At 39.6% G+C, this 18109-nt stretch overlaps 1 protein-coding gene across 1 annotated transcript in view; it reads right to left on the bottom strand.

Annotated features, from left to right (window-relative positions):
* The window catches only part of gnb1a (guanine nucleotide binding protein (G protein), beta polypeptide 1a), a 43698-nt gene that overhangs the window by 11334 nt on the left and 14255 nt on the right, over positions 1-18109 (bottom strand). Inside the window, exons 2-4 of the mRNA XM_046056285.1 lie at positions 2551-2657; positions 1599-1637; positions 1309-1415 (exon numbers count right to left, since the gene is read on the bottom strand). Coding sequence (XP_045912241.1) covers positions 1309-1415; positions 1599-1637; positions 2551-2607 — 203 coding nt within the window. The 5' untranslated portion in view covers positions 2608-2657. The remainder of the gene's footprint in view (positions 1-1308; positions 1416-1598; positions 1638-2550; positions 2658-18109) is intronic.

Genomic DNA, 18109 nt, shown 5'->3' with positions numbered 1-18109 from the left:
GGAAACTGTAACTTCTATCAGTAGAGCCGCAAAAACAACAACCACCACCAAACAACTGTTTGGTCAACTATGGTTATGAAGAAATATTTTCATGTGGGATATGAGTCATGACTCACTGATTTCATGAGGATTGGGGTTATCTAGTTCTACATTCAAGCTCCCTCTGTTGACATTACAAAGTAGTATTATACCAAATGTTAAAAATAAAAAATTTCTACCAGAAAACACTGTTTTGTGGATAATACCATGTTAGATTTCTCACATCCATTGAAACAAAACTGGAAAGAACAAAGCAGCTCTTCCCTCGATGGAGCAGGGCAGTGACCTGGCTACAGTTAAGTTGGCCACAGAGTAAAGTTGCGCACTGAATAATTGTATGCAAACTTGTCTCATGTCATTTTTTTGTAACTATAAACATTGGTGTGGTTGTTTGGTCCACAGAGTGTTACACATAGAACATTTAACTAGATATATTTTTTGCTAATGAGGGAAGTGGGACTAAATGATGGGTTTCTTTCTGTAACTGTTGGAAATCCACCCCATACTGAATTAAAGTAGTGTCTCCATGGGGCTAAAAATAGCAGCCTTAGCCTAGACTCTGGGTCAAAACATATTCATGTGACCCTCTTTCTGGGTGGCTGAATCTCAGCAGGTACTCTAAATACCCCAACTCCTCATGAAACAGAAACAGGAAGAGCGGACGGTGGGTAAATACTGTGGAAGACTTTTTCTAAGGTATATGACTGGAGGATGATGAGGTGACAAAGCAGTTTGCAATGGTCTCTCTGTGGACTGACGCACACCAGCACCAAAGTGATTAACATGTTGGTTGCTGAGGTGAGGTGCTCTAGGGAAAAGGCTTTATGTGAACTGAGGAGTGTTGTTTCATCTGCCTGGGCTATCAACACAGCTCTAACAAAGCCTGACTCCATTTTGAGTATTTTCCCTACCCACATACCCCACCCCCAAAGCACACAAACACAGTAGACACTAAAAGATAGGGTGACTGGTGCATGCTCAATGTGCATTCAACAAAATATGCATCACCTATTGTGAATGAGCACAAATATTGTACTTTTGAATTGTTAAAACACTGAATATATGTTAATGTGATAGATCGCTTCGGACAAATAGAAAAATACCTGTTTTTGGATGCAAGAGTTAACTATTGTGGAACGTCATGATTTGACGAGGAGCCTCAGGAGAAGCAACTAGCACAAAGACACTCAAGCTTGCTTTTATATCCATTTCCTGCATTTAGGCAAGGGGGGCTGGGAATGAAATATTTTTAGTGTTGAATTAGATTACCTCGAGTCAGTGCCCCAGTGCATGGCATAGATTTTAGCCAGATGCCCCCTCAGTGTCCGTCTAGTGCGCATCTGAATTCGACCAACAGGGTCGATGTTAGCTGTGATCTAAATGAGATTGAGATGATTAGAAAAAGTCACTTTGAGACTGCTATCTATTTATCTACTGTTAGCACTCAAACTTCAAATAGTATAGCATATAACGGGTAACATTTCAAACATCAAACTATATTTTATAGTTAAATAGTAAATAATGGTGAGAGAAGATTATGGCACAAACATATTTCTTACCTGAGACAGGGTAGCATCCGCACACGCTTTCCTGGCATCCTGAAATACAACAACCCAGTCAAATCTGTTTAGCCAACTAACTCGTCACGATTAGTTTAACATCAATGAATCAATAGGTCTGTGTCGCAAACCTGAATACTGTTTGAGAACCAACCAATAGACTAAATAGTGTTCGTAGCACAAACTGTTCAAAAAATATCTATAGTTTGGATAATACAGTTCATATTATATTGCTTATATGTTTTCTAAAATACTTGACCAATGTACTTGTACAATGTACAACTGTCTCTGTCATAAACATTCATCATATTGTAGTTCAAAAGGGTTTTGTATTACAGTTTGATGACAGTTTCAAGTGCTATGTCAAAGTGAAATGAATATTTAATTGTCTGAACTCAGTTTAACTTATTATTAAGTTATTATTTAATAATGAAATATTTAACTATTTAACATTGTGCAGGCTTTAGCATTAACTTAATGTTAGAGCATTCATCTGTGAAATGTAGTACAATGGCTTATAATGGAATATTGTCATCCAACTGCTGTCTTTGGTTGCTGATTTACAGCACTGTAGATGAGGGTATCAGTGAGTTTCACCATTTGATCAATGACAATATTTATTAAAATAATGTCACTGGCTATAAAACATGTAAAAGCTTTTTAATCTCCGAACACTAAACCAAGACAGACCTGTGTTTTTAAATACAAAAAACATCTTTATCCATGCCACACGCCAACTCTGAAAGAAATGGCTTCATTTGTGCTATATCTTTATAATGTCAATAATAATGTAGAAGCATCAAAATAGGAAGCTTCTCAGAGACAAGTCTGCTTTCATCAACACCACTTTGAAATATCAGTCTCTAGAGCATAAAACCTCAACCTGGATTTGCAAACTTATGAAAACAAATAATACCAAAACAGGCAGACTTGAGGACATTGAGGGACTTACTCTGATCTGGTTCTTGAGCTGCTCAGCCTCCTGGCGTAGCTGATCCAGTTCACTCATTTTCCTCTGCTAATGGTGTGCTTCGCTCCGCCGCCTAGACTCTTGCTGATCTGGAGGAGACAAGAATTGAGAAGCTCAACATATATAGCACATATTGCTCATTTCATGCTTGTAGTAATACACAAAATGTTTCACATAAAAAATGTTTTTACTCTGAATGCTAGTGCGCTGAATTACATGTAAAACTTTGGCCAAAGTGTAAAAACATTATGTGCTTTGTCTTCTATAATGGATTTATGGACATGGTCAAGGCAGCTGAGGGTCACAGACTATCTCTTAAATTCAATCTGTAAGGCCCAGACAAAGTCGCAGGGAATCACAACAGCCCAGCGCCTTCTAGACAGCTCAAGACTTGTCTTTACCAACTTGAAACTGTTACCTAGCAACAGGCACTCTGCAGCTACTTTAAGCTTAAGATAACAAATTTGAGGATGATGTTGAATTTGTTCTCTTTCCCCCCCCCAAACAATGGCAAACCCTTTTGGCAGACATTTGGCCACACTTTGCAGCTGATAAGCATTCCTCAACAGCCAAGGCAAAAATAAATAACGATCATTCTTTTGGTTTTCTTTGAAATCCACCCAGCCATAAGGGGCCAAAATGTACGCCCTATTGACTGTAAAAACGAAGCAAGGATTAAGACTCCAGATATCAAGAAAGTAGAGAGGCAGACCAAGAGACCAGCTTGGGATGCGTTGCACGACTGGAACCCCAAAGTGCTCAGAAGCTGGGCAGGGTTTGACGATACCGTCAATGCTCTGGCCTCTGGACTCTAAACTCTCCTCCAATGTCATCCCTGTAATCCTGGGACACAGTTGATTCAGCTCCTCCAGCCAAATCCGGTTAAGACAAAACCTGCTGATGATCCTAAAAGCAGTGGCTATCCCATTGACCCCAATCCTCTGGTTGACGCTCTTAGCAATGACACTTTCACTCTCCATAGAAAGAAGAAAAAGTCTTCTAAAACAAAGAATATTATTGTAACAATTATGATCTCTGGCTTACAGGCTTGTAGGCACACTGATGGAAGACATAAGTGGTACAACCATTACTGCTAAAGTGCCTGTATAAGTAACGGGAAGTCAGCAGACAAATCGTTCCAAAACAGTTGTCCAATAAAACTGGAAACTGCAGGATGATTTATATTTTCAGTGATCACATCCGCTGAATTAAGGAACCATCTTCCTTTGATGCTCTCTTCTCTCACCCATTTCAACGACCAGTTAATCTCACAATTTTATAAAACTACATTTCCAAAATACTCCAAGTGACACCACAGCCTATCTGTCAAATACAAACTAACTGCACCACCATTCGTACTGCAAAAACACCTTACCTCCCTGTTTCTGTGGACTTCGATATAGGTCCTTTGTCTTGGGGAGTGTCGAGACCTTCTGAATGAACACCTTATCCTTCAAGAGCCTGACATCTCAGTAGCTATCTGCCACCTGATTGGCCAGCGCTGCTAAATGGGTCTGCATCTAAGCAAGGCGCTTTAAACCCTAATCTTGGTGATAAAAACGCCTCATGGTAATATCACTGGCTAATTCTAAGACATAATGTAACTCCTCGTGGCCTTTACGACAACAGCCATCACCATGTCAACAGATTTCGGAACCTGAAAACATACCAAACTGTAAAACCTGAACATTTGTAAAAGAAGAATTAGACCAAGGATATGTTCCATCAGTTTATTAACTAAGTTAAGGTGATTCATACAATGCAGTGTATGAATAACTCAACGACTACACTTCTACTGCTGACAATTTTGTCCTTCATGTCCAAATTATTACAAACCTTACAGCGAAGTAACCTTTCTGAATCTTTGTCTTCGCCTTATTTTAACCATTTATTCAAATTTCGCTGAAATGCATAACTGCATGCTTCTGCCGCCATAGAAATGGTGAACTATGGGGGTGAATTTTTTGCCTTTTTGTCTAAACATTCAGGCATTACCTAATACATATCTAATACTTTCAGTCCTAAAGCTTTCTTTGTAAACACTCGCCCTACTCTGCAGACGAAAAATGCAAATGGCCACTGATCCTGCTCCCAAAAACGTACTTCCTCCTGAGATAGTGCTTTCCAGTGGCACAGGAACTATGGTGGAGGAGTCCACAAGGTTCCAAATTAGAACCGAATCCAAAATGACAAGAACCGTGGGGCTGTTAAAAAATTTGAATTTCAGTTCTGCTCATCAGTTTCTAAACACAATAACCCTTTATTATTGCAAACAACAGTTTAGTCATTTACAGCTCCGTCAGTCATTTTTGTAAGGTTTTTTTTGGACAGTTCAGCATAGGGCTGAACGATTAATCATGTTCAAGCAAAAATAGCGATTTGAAAGAACGCGATTAGCTAATTGTGAAGACGCCGATTAAAATGTACGTGAAATATACAGTGCATCTGACACGATTTAAAACAGTCATGCAGTTACAGATTCATTCCGTTGTCATTGTGTGACAGATCTGCTTGCCAATCACAAGCTCCATGTGCCTCCTAATACGGTCCTACTCACCAATCAGGTGTGCGTTTCCCAAAAGCATCGTTGCTAACTACGGTAGCAACTTCCTTGGTTGGAACTATGCAGTTGCGACGCAACCGTTTCCCAAAACCCTAGTTTGAACTATCGAAGTAACCAAGTTGGTAACTTACATGGTACGAACCATCGCTAAGCGTAGGTCTGTAACGTGGGTGTTCCTTGAAACCATAGTTCCGAAGAACGTTTGTGACCACTGTCGTTAAGTTGCATAGTTTTGACAGTGCATAGTGTCACAGTCACTACATCACAGATAGCAGAAAATGCAGTGTTAGGAGATGGATTTAATGTGTTTTAAGCAGGGAATGTTAGATAGATTTTTTAAATGTAGTTGTAAAAGTACTTTTAAACGTATTTGTCGGATCATGGGTAGGGTTGCATTATTTCAGTACTAAGTAGCCTATCTGTAGACCATCTATGAACAACAGGTGTTTTTCTCATAGATTACCCATCTGTTCACAATAACTTAAATTTAATATTAGTCAACCAGTATAAAGGTTAAAGGACAAAACGGAGAATGTAAAGACTTTTATTACCTTCATTTATACATTTTATACATCCAGGCCTCTGAGGAAGATGAGCGTTCTCTAGTTTTCATTACAAACATAAATATAAAAAGGGACAGCATAAAATTCATAAAAGTACTGTCATGAATAAATCCCTGAGAGCTTTCATTGCCATTATAACAAAGATAAATAGAGAACTGACAGGATTTCAGCCCGTGTCTGTCTCAATAGAGAACATTCTCAAGCTCAGCCACTTATGGCACTGAGCTATTCTCAAGACCTTGATATCATTTGCGAGGGATTGGTAATAGTGTTCAAGTGTTGACACAAAGATATTTGCAGATTAGACCGATTTTACTAAATGTCTTGTAATCGCTAGTAGTTCTTCATTATAAGTTATAGCCTATATTTAGGCTAAATAAAATAATTTGGTTATATATTATTTATATTGTTTATTTCATTAATACTATTGTTGATTTTCTTGTTATTGCCGGTACGACTATAATATAAAAAGCCTAAATAATAAGTTAGCATAATAATGTCACTTAATATCGGTCACAACTGACATATTTAGGAAGAATATGGCAACGCTTTGTGAGTTTCGTGCTTGGAAAGTCAGACGAACACACCTGGAAACATAGTTAGTTCGAACTACGTTAGTTCAAACCACGGTGGTACCAACAAGGTACGGCAATTTTGGGAAACGGTCGTACTTCAGAAGTTTGTTAGTTTAATGATGCATCGTACCAAGATAGTTCAACACTGACTTCCGTGGTTGTACAGGAAACGCACCCAAAAGCGGGCACAGGGCATGTACATTTTACAACAACAAACAAAACTAGAGGAAAATGTCGGAAATGGCACCAGCCGAACTGACACAGGCAGCGGCTGTGCCGTGGTTTTGTCCGGCGTCAACTCACACAGACGTGTTTAAGCAGCAGCGCATTCAGCCTACAAATTAACGTGTTGTTAATTTGTCATTTTGTGTGCTACAACTATGGATAACGGCTCTCTGTGAGCCCGTTTTGTTCCGCTTTCTGCAGGCTATTGTTTCATATCCACATGGAGCATTTCAGAATAAGAGCGTTTTTGTCTGGTTCAGTTGTCCTTGATTGTTGTGCTTCTACTTTTGTTAAGTAGGCTACATAGTTAAATTGTTTATTTATGTCTGTTTTAACTGTGTTTATTGTTGATGTATGATTGGAGTCTGCAAAGGGTGTTTTATTTTGAAAATCGACCGGACTCTCAATGCCGTTCTGTGTCCGACTTCCTGCCTGGTTCATCTTCTCTGTGCTGCTTGACGCGGCTTCTGTCAAAAATAGACTGTCAGTGAATATTGAACTTCAGCAAAACTTCAATAAAAAAAATGGAATCGTAATCGCAATATCTGGAAGAAAAATCACAATTACATTTTTTCCTCAAATCGTTCAGCCCTAGTTCAGCATAGTGGAAGTGAAAACAAGGGTTTATGGTCAACAGGCTGGTATTCCAATTTTTTTTCTTTTTTTACAAAACCTTTTTAAAATCAAAAACTAAAATCCAGTTACGTGAGCACAGGCTTGATCTTTCCTTGTGATGCTCTGCTGTGCCTGTACTGCAGCCATCTCTACCTCTTTCTTGTTTTAGGGGCTTTTTGTCTTCACTTTAGGTTTAAACAAGTGAAACTTGTCCAACACATGCCCAGTTGGGCTGAGGTCAGGTGATCAATGCAGCCTATCAGCAACATTCCACGGTTTGCTCCTGAATAAATTGTCCTAAAATTGTGTCTATGTCAGACTGCTTTGTATTATTGAATTACATCTTTGTTTTATTCACTGGCCTCTGTGCTCAAAAATAACCTGGTCTTTAAAATGCTAAAATTCAAAGCTGCAGTTAATTTGAAATTGAAGAAATGTTAAAGAACTTCTACTTACAAACTCCTAGAACAAGATAGTACTCGACTGGCAATTAGTATTAGAGGTGTGATTTAGAGGTGTGATTTAGAGGTGTGATTTAGATGACTATTTTTCCCTTGTGCTGGTGGTGGGAGTGTTGAAACCACTGGCAGCCCAACAGATAGAGCCTCTTTGCTGCCTTCTCTTTCTGCCAGCTATTTTTAGAGGTGGTGGGGGAGGAGGAGGAGAAAGAGGAGGGAAGCAGACTTCACATTTTCCAGCCACTCCTATCAGCTCCGACATCTCAAGCACAACACAGTGACAAGGAGAGAGGAAGTGTAATTTGACTCCACACACACACACAAACACACACATTTCTCCTTCCCATATGGCAATGACCATGCATGCGCCATTCATTTTCACACCATACAGACTTACAGGTGGGCTAGGTGAGCCTCCTAATTACAGAACATTTCTGCTGATGTTTCTTTATGCAGGGCACCGGATGAAAAAAATAAAATAAAATAAAAATGTGAAGGGACTTCTTTTCTACAAGAATTCAAATAAAGAAAACATAAATGTCAACTGTCTTTGTGGATTTGAGAAGGCAAATTTTAAGATTAATTTAAAAAAGCAAATCTTTTAAATACTAACTTGTATTGAATTTAAACTATTTAAGAATGTAATTTACAAAAAGACAAACAAAACTGTCTCACCACCTTTGAACAAATGTTCTGAAAACAAATGTGTAGTGTTACGGAAAGGGACAAAAAAAAAAAAAACTTATCAATCGAATATTTGTCCAATTACACCACCCAAAATAATATACACAGTAACCTTAATTGCACAAATAATGAAAAGTGGACTTCCCTGATATTTCAATAATATTTATTTTTTAAACAATAAAATTTATTAAAAGACTTGCGGACAATTTAATGAAAAACAATAATAAATAAATGAACGCAGTAGGGAAGCCGGTGTAAAGGGAAATCAATCATAGGATGGTTTAGTTGGGTTTGGCAGTAGATTCTTAGGGTAGACGAAAGGCTCCACCCCGATGACATAAGGAGTGCGATAGGCAGTGAGATGTTCTGGTGCACAAGAGGATAGAGGCAAGAGAGGCAAGCTGGAGGACAGAGCCAGATTAAACTAATGAGAGTGAACAAGCAGAGGACAATTGGGAGGGGAGCTGGTAATTAACCCCTTGGTGAAGGGGAGCAGGGCTTGGTAAGCTTCCCAGCATTAAAGACTGAGCAGAGGAAGCCTACGCTTACTTCGCCCTGAATTTCTTTGCCTTCCCAAAATATAGCTTTTCTCATCTGCTCTACAGCCAAATGTGCTTATGCAGTACAAAGCACTGTACATACTGTAGAGGGGTTCAGAACAGAAAAGGCTACACAACATAATGGAATCCAGTATAAGCTTCCAATAAATGCCTATGTGAAAAGTTTTTTGTTGAAATGTAAGTAAGTGAGATTATGTTGTCGTTACATTGTTAGGTGTCCTTGTCATTCTCATTCTGTATGCATGTATAATTGCACCACAATATTTTAATGATCATCAAAATGGTGTCAATGGGATCAGTGGGCACAGCACACACAATCAGATAACACAAGTTACTGTACTGTATTTTTAGATTAGACCATGTCCAGACTAATCACTCTAAATCTGACAATAGTTTTTTCTTTGTTTAGGCCGCTTGCAAAAACAAAACTTGGTCCTCATTGGATTGAAAGTCTGATTTTCAGTGAGACAAGTGTAACCACATCAGATCGCGTGTCCACTACTAAAAGTAAACGGACAAATTGCTAAAGAGCATGTAGTGTACATAGCAGAATACAAAACAGTACTCCCCCAGAAAACAAACAAATCACAACAGACTATGAACAGATTCACTTTGACTGAACAACTTTGGTTTTAAGAAACAATTGTCTTGAGTGTGTGTTCTCCGTTTGGTTTGTTGGGTCAGTGTCAAAGACAAAAAATGTGATATGGACTGGGGAAATCTTTGACCAGTGTTTAAGTAGAGTTTCTGCATGTGAAGGGATTACAACAATTTTCAGTCTTCCAATCATCGTAATTATTATTAGTTTTTACATATTGCCCAGCTGTGAGACAGACACAAGGTGGGGTAGAGATTAATATTTAATATTTTATGCCCCCCTGGTTGGATACCAGCTGCCCCATCTCTTGCCTGCATGAGGGAAGCATCCTGTTGCCCCATCTTATTGTTCCTACTAACTCGCTCTTTTGCAGGATCTTAAATTCTATTACTTTAGACTGCCATTTAGTTTGTGGTTGTGGGTTTATTTGCTACTGCTACAAACATACAGTATGTTGTATAGTAGGTTATGAATGGGACTGGATTTTGTTGCAAGTCAGTCAGTAGCTGGCTGTGGCTACTGATCATCTTAGCATGCTGCCTCCACTTTAATACAACGCATAGCCTCCCTAAGCAGGCGTTTCCTTTTTAAGGGTGTTTCCCTAGCTGTTCGTCTCTCTTCCCTTTGTCAAAACATTCAGCGGATGTGGCGACAGCGCACACACACTTTACAAATATACTTGCTCTGTGGCTTCTACTACTACCGTTGCACTTGCCAGTGTCCATCCAAGCTTTGAACCAGGCTATGCAATCAGAGGCATTACAATAACATGCAGGGACAAAATCAGAGAGGAGGATCAGCAGCAGGCGCTGTGTGTGGTGCTGCATCACCAGAAGACAGGCCGGCACTTCACTGTAAATTAGGTCAGTCTGACTTAGATTAGGCCTAGCCCATGCTGGTAAACAAATAATCAAGACTGACTGAATGCAAGTAGCTGAGTTTACTGAGTGAGGATGCCATGAGACGAGTCACTTTGTTGAGCTTCTAGGAGTACATTACTGAATGAAAGAGGGAACCAAAAGGTATGCAACATAAACCACAACTAACTTGACACGAGAGCCATTATGATTACTATGTTTTGTACAGAACTGTTGATTCTGTTAGGTGAATGAGTGAATACTTTACTTTGAACATACTTATTCATGCTAAATGTAGGGCTGGTCAATATGGCCAAAAATGTTATCACGATAAAATAAATAAATCATATAATGCGATATTGATAATTATCACAATAAATATCAAATTTCTTGCAAGTTTAAAGGCTGATTTTTGCTCCTGAGTGAAAGTTGAAGAAACCAGATGGTTAATTGTAGTTGATGGTGATTCAACATGTCTGACGCAATCAACAAAAATGTTGACTCACACATTCATCACATTTGTGCATTTGGCGTTTTTAAACCAGCCAAGTTCATACTTCGACGGATTCCATATAAACAAGTAGGGCTGCAACTAATAATTAATCTGTTGATTATTTTAATATTTAAATCATTAAGTCTATACAATTTCACAATTTCCCAGAACACAAAGTGACATCTTCTAATCGCTTCTTTTGTCCAACCAACAGCCCAAACCCCAAACACTCTTCATCTACTATCACAAATACACAAAAGGAACAAATCCTCAGTTTAACAGCCTGCGGGCTCTTCAATCTGATGTTATGTTAGATGGGGATTAAATAGTTAGACCTACGACTTTCACATTAAATCCAGGCCATCTCTTTTAAAAAAGTATTTGCCAACAAGTAGTTGGGTATTTGCTGTGGTTTTGCCCCATCTGTGTTCTTGCAGAGAAGGATGTAAGGAAAATAATGTATTTGTTTTACAATAGAATTTTGCCACAATATCAATTCAGCAATGACTTTATGCTACACTATACGCAAACAGACTGAGGTGTGTGCAATGCATGAACACGCACAACTTCACGCATATAACTTATTGACAGTGAGCAACTCTGCATCAGTGTATGTGTGCCTGGTTTCATTTAGAGATAAACATCGCATGTGGTTTGAAGATGCAGGCTGTGTGAACATGTAGGGCCGTAGTTCTGGTAGAAGATGTGTGTGAAACAAATGCAAATCTGAAAGTTAAAGAAATCTCATCTCTGAAACATCCACGATGTGAATATGCACTTGATAAGAAACCTCAAAAGCAAACAAGGTAAATGGATCCCATTCTGACTCAAGCTGTGTCATGTTTTATTATGTCAACTTTTATTTAAATGGTCACACATTGTACCTAGGTTGAAGCCAGAATGGTGCAATAGCAGATGACTCTCTAACAACTATTCCTAGCTTACAATGGGACTGCACTTTCAGGTCTTGATGCAACTGGAATGGCTTTTAGAAAAGCACTCTGTCTGGAGAGAAGCCACCTCATTTCTTCTGCTTCTCTCCATCCATCCATCGAGAGGAAGAAAACTCTGCAATATTTAAAAGCCGTCTCCAACCCCTGTGTACTCTTCACTTTGAGTTAGGCAAATCTCCTACTGCACTCCGGAACTCCAGTCTAACCAGGAGTGACAGCTTAACCACTGACTAGCTCCAACTACTAACAAGGCAAGATTATGATCAGTGAAGGTTATGTCAAATAGAACAGCTGGCGGTTAGTAACAGTACACTAGCCTGATCCAAATGCCCAGGAATTTTGATGGATCACATTGGCTTAATAATGGTTGATCCATTTCCAACTTTTCTTGTGGACCACAACTCTAAATGTTTGGTTTCAAAAATGCATTAGAATTTAATTCTGGCGAGTGAGAGATGATGTGAAAATCCTATCCAAACCTTACTGCCACATGATATTGCTTTACTAATTTTACTGTAGCCCTACTTTAGGCTAAATGTGCACTAGGCTAAAGCTGGGAGATGTAGAAGAGCTGGAAGAGTACATCAATCAGATCATATATGGTTTTGGCAGTTACTCAATATGAAAGGACTTTGATTGCAATCTGAGGTAATAAACATGACCAGAACATTCCTATAAAAATTATTACCTTTTGTCCGGTTAATTCCCATCTAATTTTGACAATGCTGCTTAAAGACATGGTAATACGTGAGTCTGACTGAGGCTACTCTCACGTGGACAATGCTCCTCCTTGTTAACAAAGCTTTTTCATAATATCTGACTCCGCCTGTGTAGCCACAGCGTCTTCAACTAGCTCATGTCTTGGATCTGCCGATGCGGTAGAACTTTTGAGCTCTTGCTAGCGCACCGACTGTAAAGGATATGACGCCGTGTGTGTACAAGGTGCTGAGCCCACCCTTGGTGAAACACAGCTAACATTTTGGTAAAATTGCATCCACATTTTGGCAATTTTGACAGATTCCACAATATTCCACATTTTACAGTGGATTACATTTTTAGTTTTTTAGAAGTTCAGTGATTCTGTCTGTGTGTTCTGCATCACTCAAATCATAGGTTCCAAAGTAAGTGCATGTGTTTTTTTTGTTTGGCTGGAGGGTGAGGGTCCATCTAAGTGCTCTGGGGAAGTGATGCATGGTAAATATATATGAAACACAACCAGGTCACAAAAAAGGCAGGAACAAGGGGGGTGCTGATGCAGTACGAGAAGACAGAAGGGGATTGCTCTAGGACATTTCTTAAAAGCCCCATCCAATCTCCCTCACGTTGTCATTCTCTCCAATGCACACACTGCGTTTTTCTACCAAACAGAAGGAGACTACAGCACTGTGGAGGAGAAGGTGAATCCCTACTCTCCCCGTCTGGCTAGCTTCAGTATACCAGAGTTTCAATACCAATTCAAAAAAACATTTGACAGTGTACTTGCAGTGTTTACCCTAGGATGGAGTTGTAGCAGCAAATTTTTTGTCTGAATATAAAATCCCGACACAACAGGTCTCAGCAGCATTGCTCTTGTGTCCATGAGCATGCGATGCACATTAGAATAGCTTAAAATGTCAGTGTTTTCAGATCGTTTAATGTGAGCTTTAGATTAATGCTTTGGTGTAGGGCATGACGGTCGGTGGGGTTTGGGGGGTCCTCCCAAGAAAACGTTAAGTTTTCCAATGAAGAATATGTAATTTGACATCATATTGGGCCATTATTTTCACCATATCTCTGAACAAAAAGTTGGAAAAGTGAGAGTAGATAATAAATAACCAACACCCAAAGATCAGTCTACTGGGGAGGAACTACAACCTTTAGATTTGTGGAAAGTAATTTGGTTGGTTCTGATGCTCTCCTCAGAATCATTATAGAGACAATTGTTAATTTTTGCCTTTTGTGTCTTCGTTTTACAGCCTTTGACATTTATCTGTCTAGACATTAATATAAAAAACAGGCAACATGAGAAACCTCCTCCCTTCTGAGGTACACATTAAAATCCAAAAAGAAACGTCTCCTCATTAGCTTAAAAAGGACAAGTTTGGGCTTTACCAACCTCAGCTCCTCCAGTTACCTCCGTCCTTTCTTTTGCCAACAACCACTTTTTCAGACTCATCTGAAAACTGCAAAATAATTGAATCAGTCTGTACAGGACAGAGCTGCAGGCTACACCAGTTTACTCTCAGTTTGTACCTGATGTTCTCAACATTGGACAAGTAGCTAGTAATAAATATACAGCTACCAGTTAATTTCTATAAATTGAGCTAATGTTCAGTTACGCAGCAGCCAAAAGACGCAGCCTAGGCTACAGTATAAGCTTCTCTTCTCTGCGCAGCCTGAAGAGGTGATGTTTGCTAGCGCTAACAGGCTTCTTGAGAAGCAGACACACTGGCCCTCATTTATCATTCTTGCGTAGAAACGCGCGTATATGTTGGCGTAAGATTATGCTTACACTCCTCTCACCACGTGATTTATGAAGCTGTGCGTACCTTTGAAATCCAGGTGTACGCAATACCTGCCCTTGATAAATGCCGCGGCTGAAAACGATCGTTATTAGAATAACACGCCCCTATATATTCAAGTTTCCGCTTCCCCCACGCCCTCATTTTACGCAATGGACACACGGAAGACTGCAAAGAAGAGGAACTTCTCCGACGTGGAGATCGAGACTATCACCAGGGAAGTGGAAATAAATAAAATTGTTTTATTTGGGAGTTTAAAGAGTGGGATTAAAGGCACCCACAAAAACAAAATATTACAAATTACAACTTATGTTAATGGTGTGGGGGTTGAGAAGCGCACTCCAGCAGAGGTAAGAATGTTTTATTGCTTAATATAGACCAATATTTATAAAGTTAAGCATGCGTTTTCTTGTTCTTTATTGTAGGTGAAAAAAAGTGGTCCAATACAAAGATCACCGAAAAGAGGCGCGTCTCGGCTCTGAAGAGGAGCCAGGGTCAGATTTGGGGAGGCCCACCGGATCACATTAATAATTGCATGACAATTTGTAATATTATTCTTATGATATTTATTATTAATGAAGTTTGTTTATTTAGAAGAAGAATGTCATTATTAGTATTATTATTTTTATTATTCTTTTTATTATTTAAAAGAAGAAGGTCATTTTTATTATTTTGTCAGTCTGAATTATTTTTTGTTCATTGAAAGCCTTTCATTACTAAACCCAGTCCGTGCGCACCTGCCGGGCCTAACCCTGAAACGTCAGGTAAAGCGCACAGGCTCCACTGGGTTAGGGCTGATTTCAAAAGAAATATGAAATTAGACAATACCGTTTATACCAATATAGTTTGATGTTGAGGTGATTAATTTGTTTCGTAAAGTCCTGCCAGCGTTTGCTCCTCTCTCTCCCTCACTGCGCAGCCCCGCCCCTCCCTCTGCGTCTGCACTCAGCCGTCCACTCACAAACTCTCAACAAGATGGATTGAGACAGTGCTGGTCGACACAGTAACAGACCTGGCTTGTAAAAAGAAAAGCACGGTTCAGTCAGTGTTTCGCACACATACACTTCCGCGGGCCGCCCAGGTTAGACGACACACTGTTGCATTTATCAGAGAAACACGGTGATTACGTTTCAAGTCGCGACACTGGACACACCAGTCAGATGTTATTTGTTAGCTACCACGTTAGTTTTGTTTTGATAGGCTACGTCGTCAACACACCTCCGCAACATGCAGCTGCGAAGGGAATCACCGGAGGAAAAGTCCAGAAGACAAGTTCTGTTTCTTTTCGGTGACTTTATACAGCCTAGCCTACTACTGATTGAGAAAGTCACCGAAGCGGACAAACAGGTAGAGAGAAACGTAAAGCACCTTTTCCACTGCAAGGTACCACCTCGACTCGCCTCTACTTGCCTTCTTTTGGTTTTCCTTTGTGTAAAAGTTGTACTTGTACCTGCTACCAGGTACTTTTTTCGTATCACCTCCGTCTTATCTGTCTTTAGATTCTGAGTAATGTTGAAACATTTTAACTTAAATCAAGAGACAGCTGTGTGTGCGTCCCTGGTGTGTGTGTCGCATTAATATTGCGTTGCGACAGTTGTGTGTGGCGCCTCTATGACGACCAGCTAGATTGAGGGGTGCCATCTCTGGCCTGGGTACTATCTGCAATGGAAAACGGAGGACGGCCAAAACCGCCAGGGATGATGCTTACATTTTGTTTAATGCAAGATATTAGTCAAATGCTGAGCAAGAAAAACAGACAAACCAATCTCGTGTTGTTTTAGAAACATTTTACTATTCTCTTCAAAATGTCGAGAAAAGCAAAACACTGCGAAAAAAAAAATAAAAAAAAATAACCTTCGATGGCATTTGGGTGCCGACTTGTGGCTGGTTCCGTGAATCTGCAACGTGCATTTTTCCGTTTTTAGGCAATAATATCGTCAGATTGACCTGCTAATTTTAATTGTGTCACAGCCTATTTTTGTTTGGATATACACTGAAATAAAAGCAACCCCAAATAAACTACAAATGAAGGAATACATATGCCTACAAATCAAATGCTTTGGTAAAGTCACACAAATTAAACATTCAAGTCAATGTTGCACAAAAATAAACACTGAAGTTTATAATTAATATGTTTTTTTAACAGTGGGTCATAATATATCATATCTTTCAGTTTGTCAGTGCGTTTGTGTTGTTAGGAATTGTTTTTCTGCGCATTTCCGCACTAACTCAAAACTTACGTATATGTACACCACCTCCTGAGCTTCCGTAGGATTTTAGTGTGCCGTACGCCAACGTCCATATTGATAAATCTCAAAGTCACTGTGGTTTTGGGTGTACGCTGGAAATTTGGTGTACGCGCTTTTCATAAATGAGGGCCACTGTAACCGACATAGTACATTCAGGCTACTACCAGAATATTTTCCACCGCTCGCGTTCACTTTCTGCCACTCAGACAAACGCTCGCTACGCACCTCCCGATTCCTTACAGGAGTTACGCTGCTCTTATAACACCATCTGTCACGTTATGTCTTGAATAGAACGACGAGAGGAAGCGAGCCAAGCATGAGTGTCGCCGTGCTTGCACAGTGTGTGAGTGAAAACATTTGTAGCTCACAGTTTAATGATCGTGGGAAATTTTAATAGCGGCGGTCATGATTCAGCAGCAGCGCACCGCCGCTCCTCAATGCAAATAGGGGAAACACTGGTACTTGGCTTAATATGAAAATGGTTTCTATAAAAATATCGTTCATGTCTTTATTTACTGTAGTATGCCAAACTACTAAAAATGCAACACTGTTCATGGACAGTGATTTCTGAAAATGATCCAGCCATGGTTTACTTGGCTGGGCAAGAATATATTATACGAATAATTATACGAACAGGGTACTATTAGTGTTGGTCTCAATTTATATCAGTTTTAAAATGTTAATCACTCACTCAATTGTATCCAAGTTTTTTGCTGAGATCTGATGGAAACAAAGTTGATCTAAAAGTGACTAGTGAAATTGTTGGTCATAGAATACAATTCAGCATTAACACACTAATCTATACTTAAACGTGACACTACTTTTCAGTATTGTGCAGCAATACTGTGTAGCCTTAATAATTTATTATTTTTAAGCTGGTCGTTGTTTCTGGTAAAAACATGTTTGTGCATTCTCTATAATACAAAATTTACTTTAAAGAAGTTAAACGGCAATATTCACAAAAACAGTCACAACTGTACGTCACAGCATAAATATGGTGGAATGTTTGAGGTTGAACACAAACACTCCCTCTCTAAAACACATTAGCAGAGGCAAGGGGTATGTATCCAACTACTATATAGTTACTGTGTTTTCTAACAAGTTAGGTTGGCACACCCACAGCCTAACTCCGCTGTGTTACCAGCTGAGCCTCTCCTGTAAGGAGGGTGGACTTGTGGGTAACCTGTGTGTGTGACGCAGACCATAAGTTTCAACGTAGGAAGTGAGGTCTATCCCGGTGTGTGACAGAAATACCGGCACGTTGCCAGTCACAGAAAAGTGTAGCTATAAGGGGCCGTAAAGTTACATCAGTCAGCAGTAACGTGGCTATTAAAGCCTAATAGTTACTGAAAGTGTTGTGCTCACTGTCACAGAAGACAAATAAATATTCCATGTTCATATTACCACAGCGTCCTCCTGCAGTCCTCACATCAGAGTTGTGTCCACTTGATTTCTGGAAGTTGTCAATGGATTTAGAAGATTAGTCTTAGTTTAACTTCATCACCATAAAGGCAATATGAGATGTCTGAGTTGCTGCCCTGGCAATGCAGCGTGATGATGAGCACTGTACAATGTACTGGCCTCTCCTCCTATTGAGCAGGCAATGAGAAAAGGTTGACAAAGTGGATTGTGCGCCTTTAATCACTG

The sequence above is a fragment of the Micropterus dolomieu genome, linkage group LG08, assembly GCF_021292245.1.
Source record: "Micropterus dolomieu isolate WLL.071019.BEF.003 ecotype Adirondacks linkage group LG08, ASM2129224v1, whole genome shotgun sequence".
NCBI lineage: Eukaryota > Metazoa > Chordata > Actinopteri > Centrarchiformes > Centrarchidae > Micropterus > Micropterus dolomieu.
This window is presented reverse-complemented; position numbering and strand designations above follow the sequence as displayed.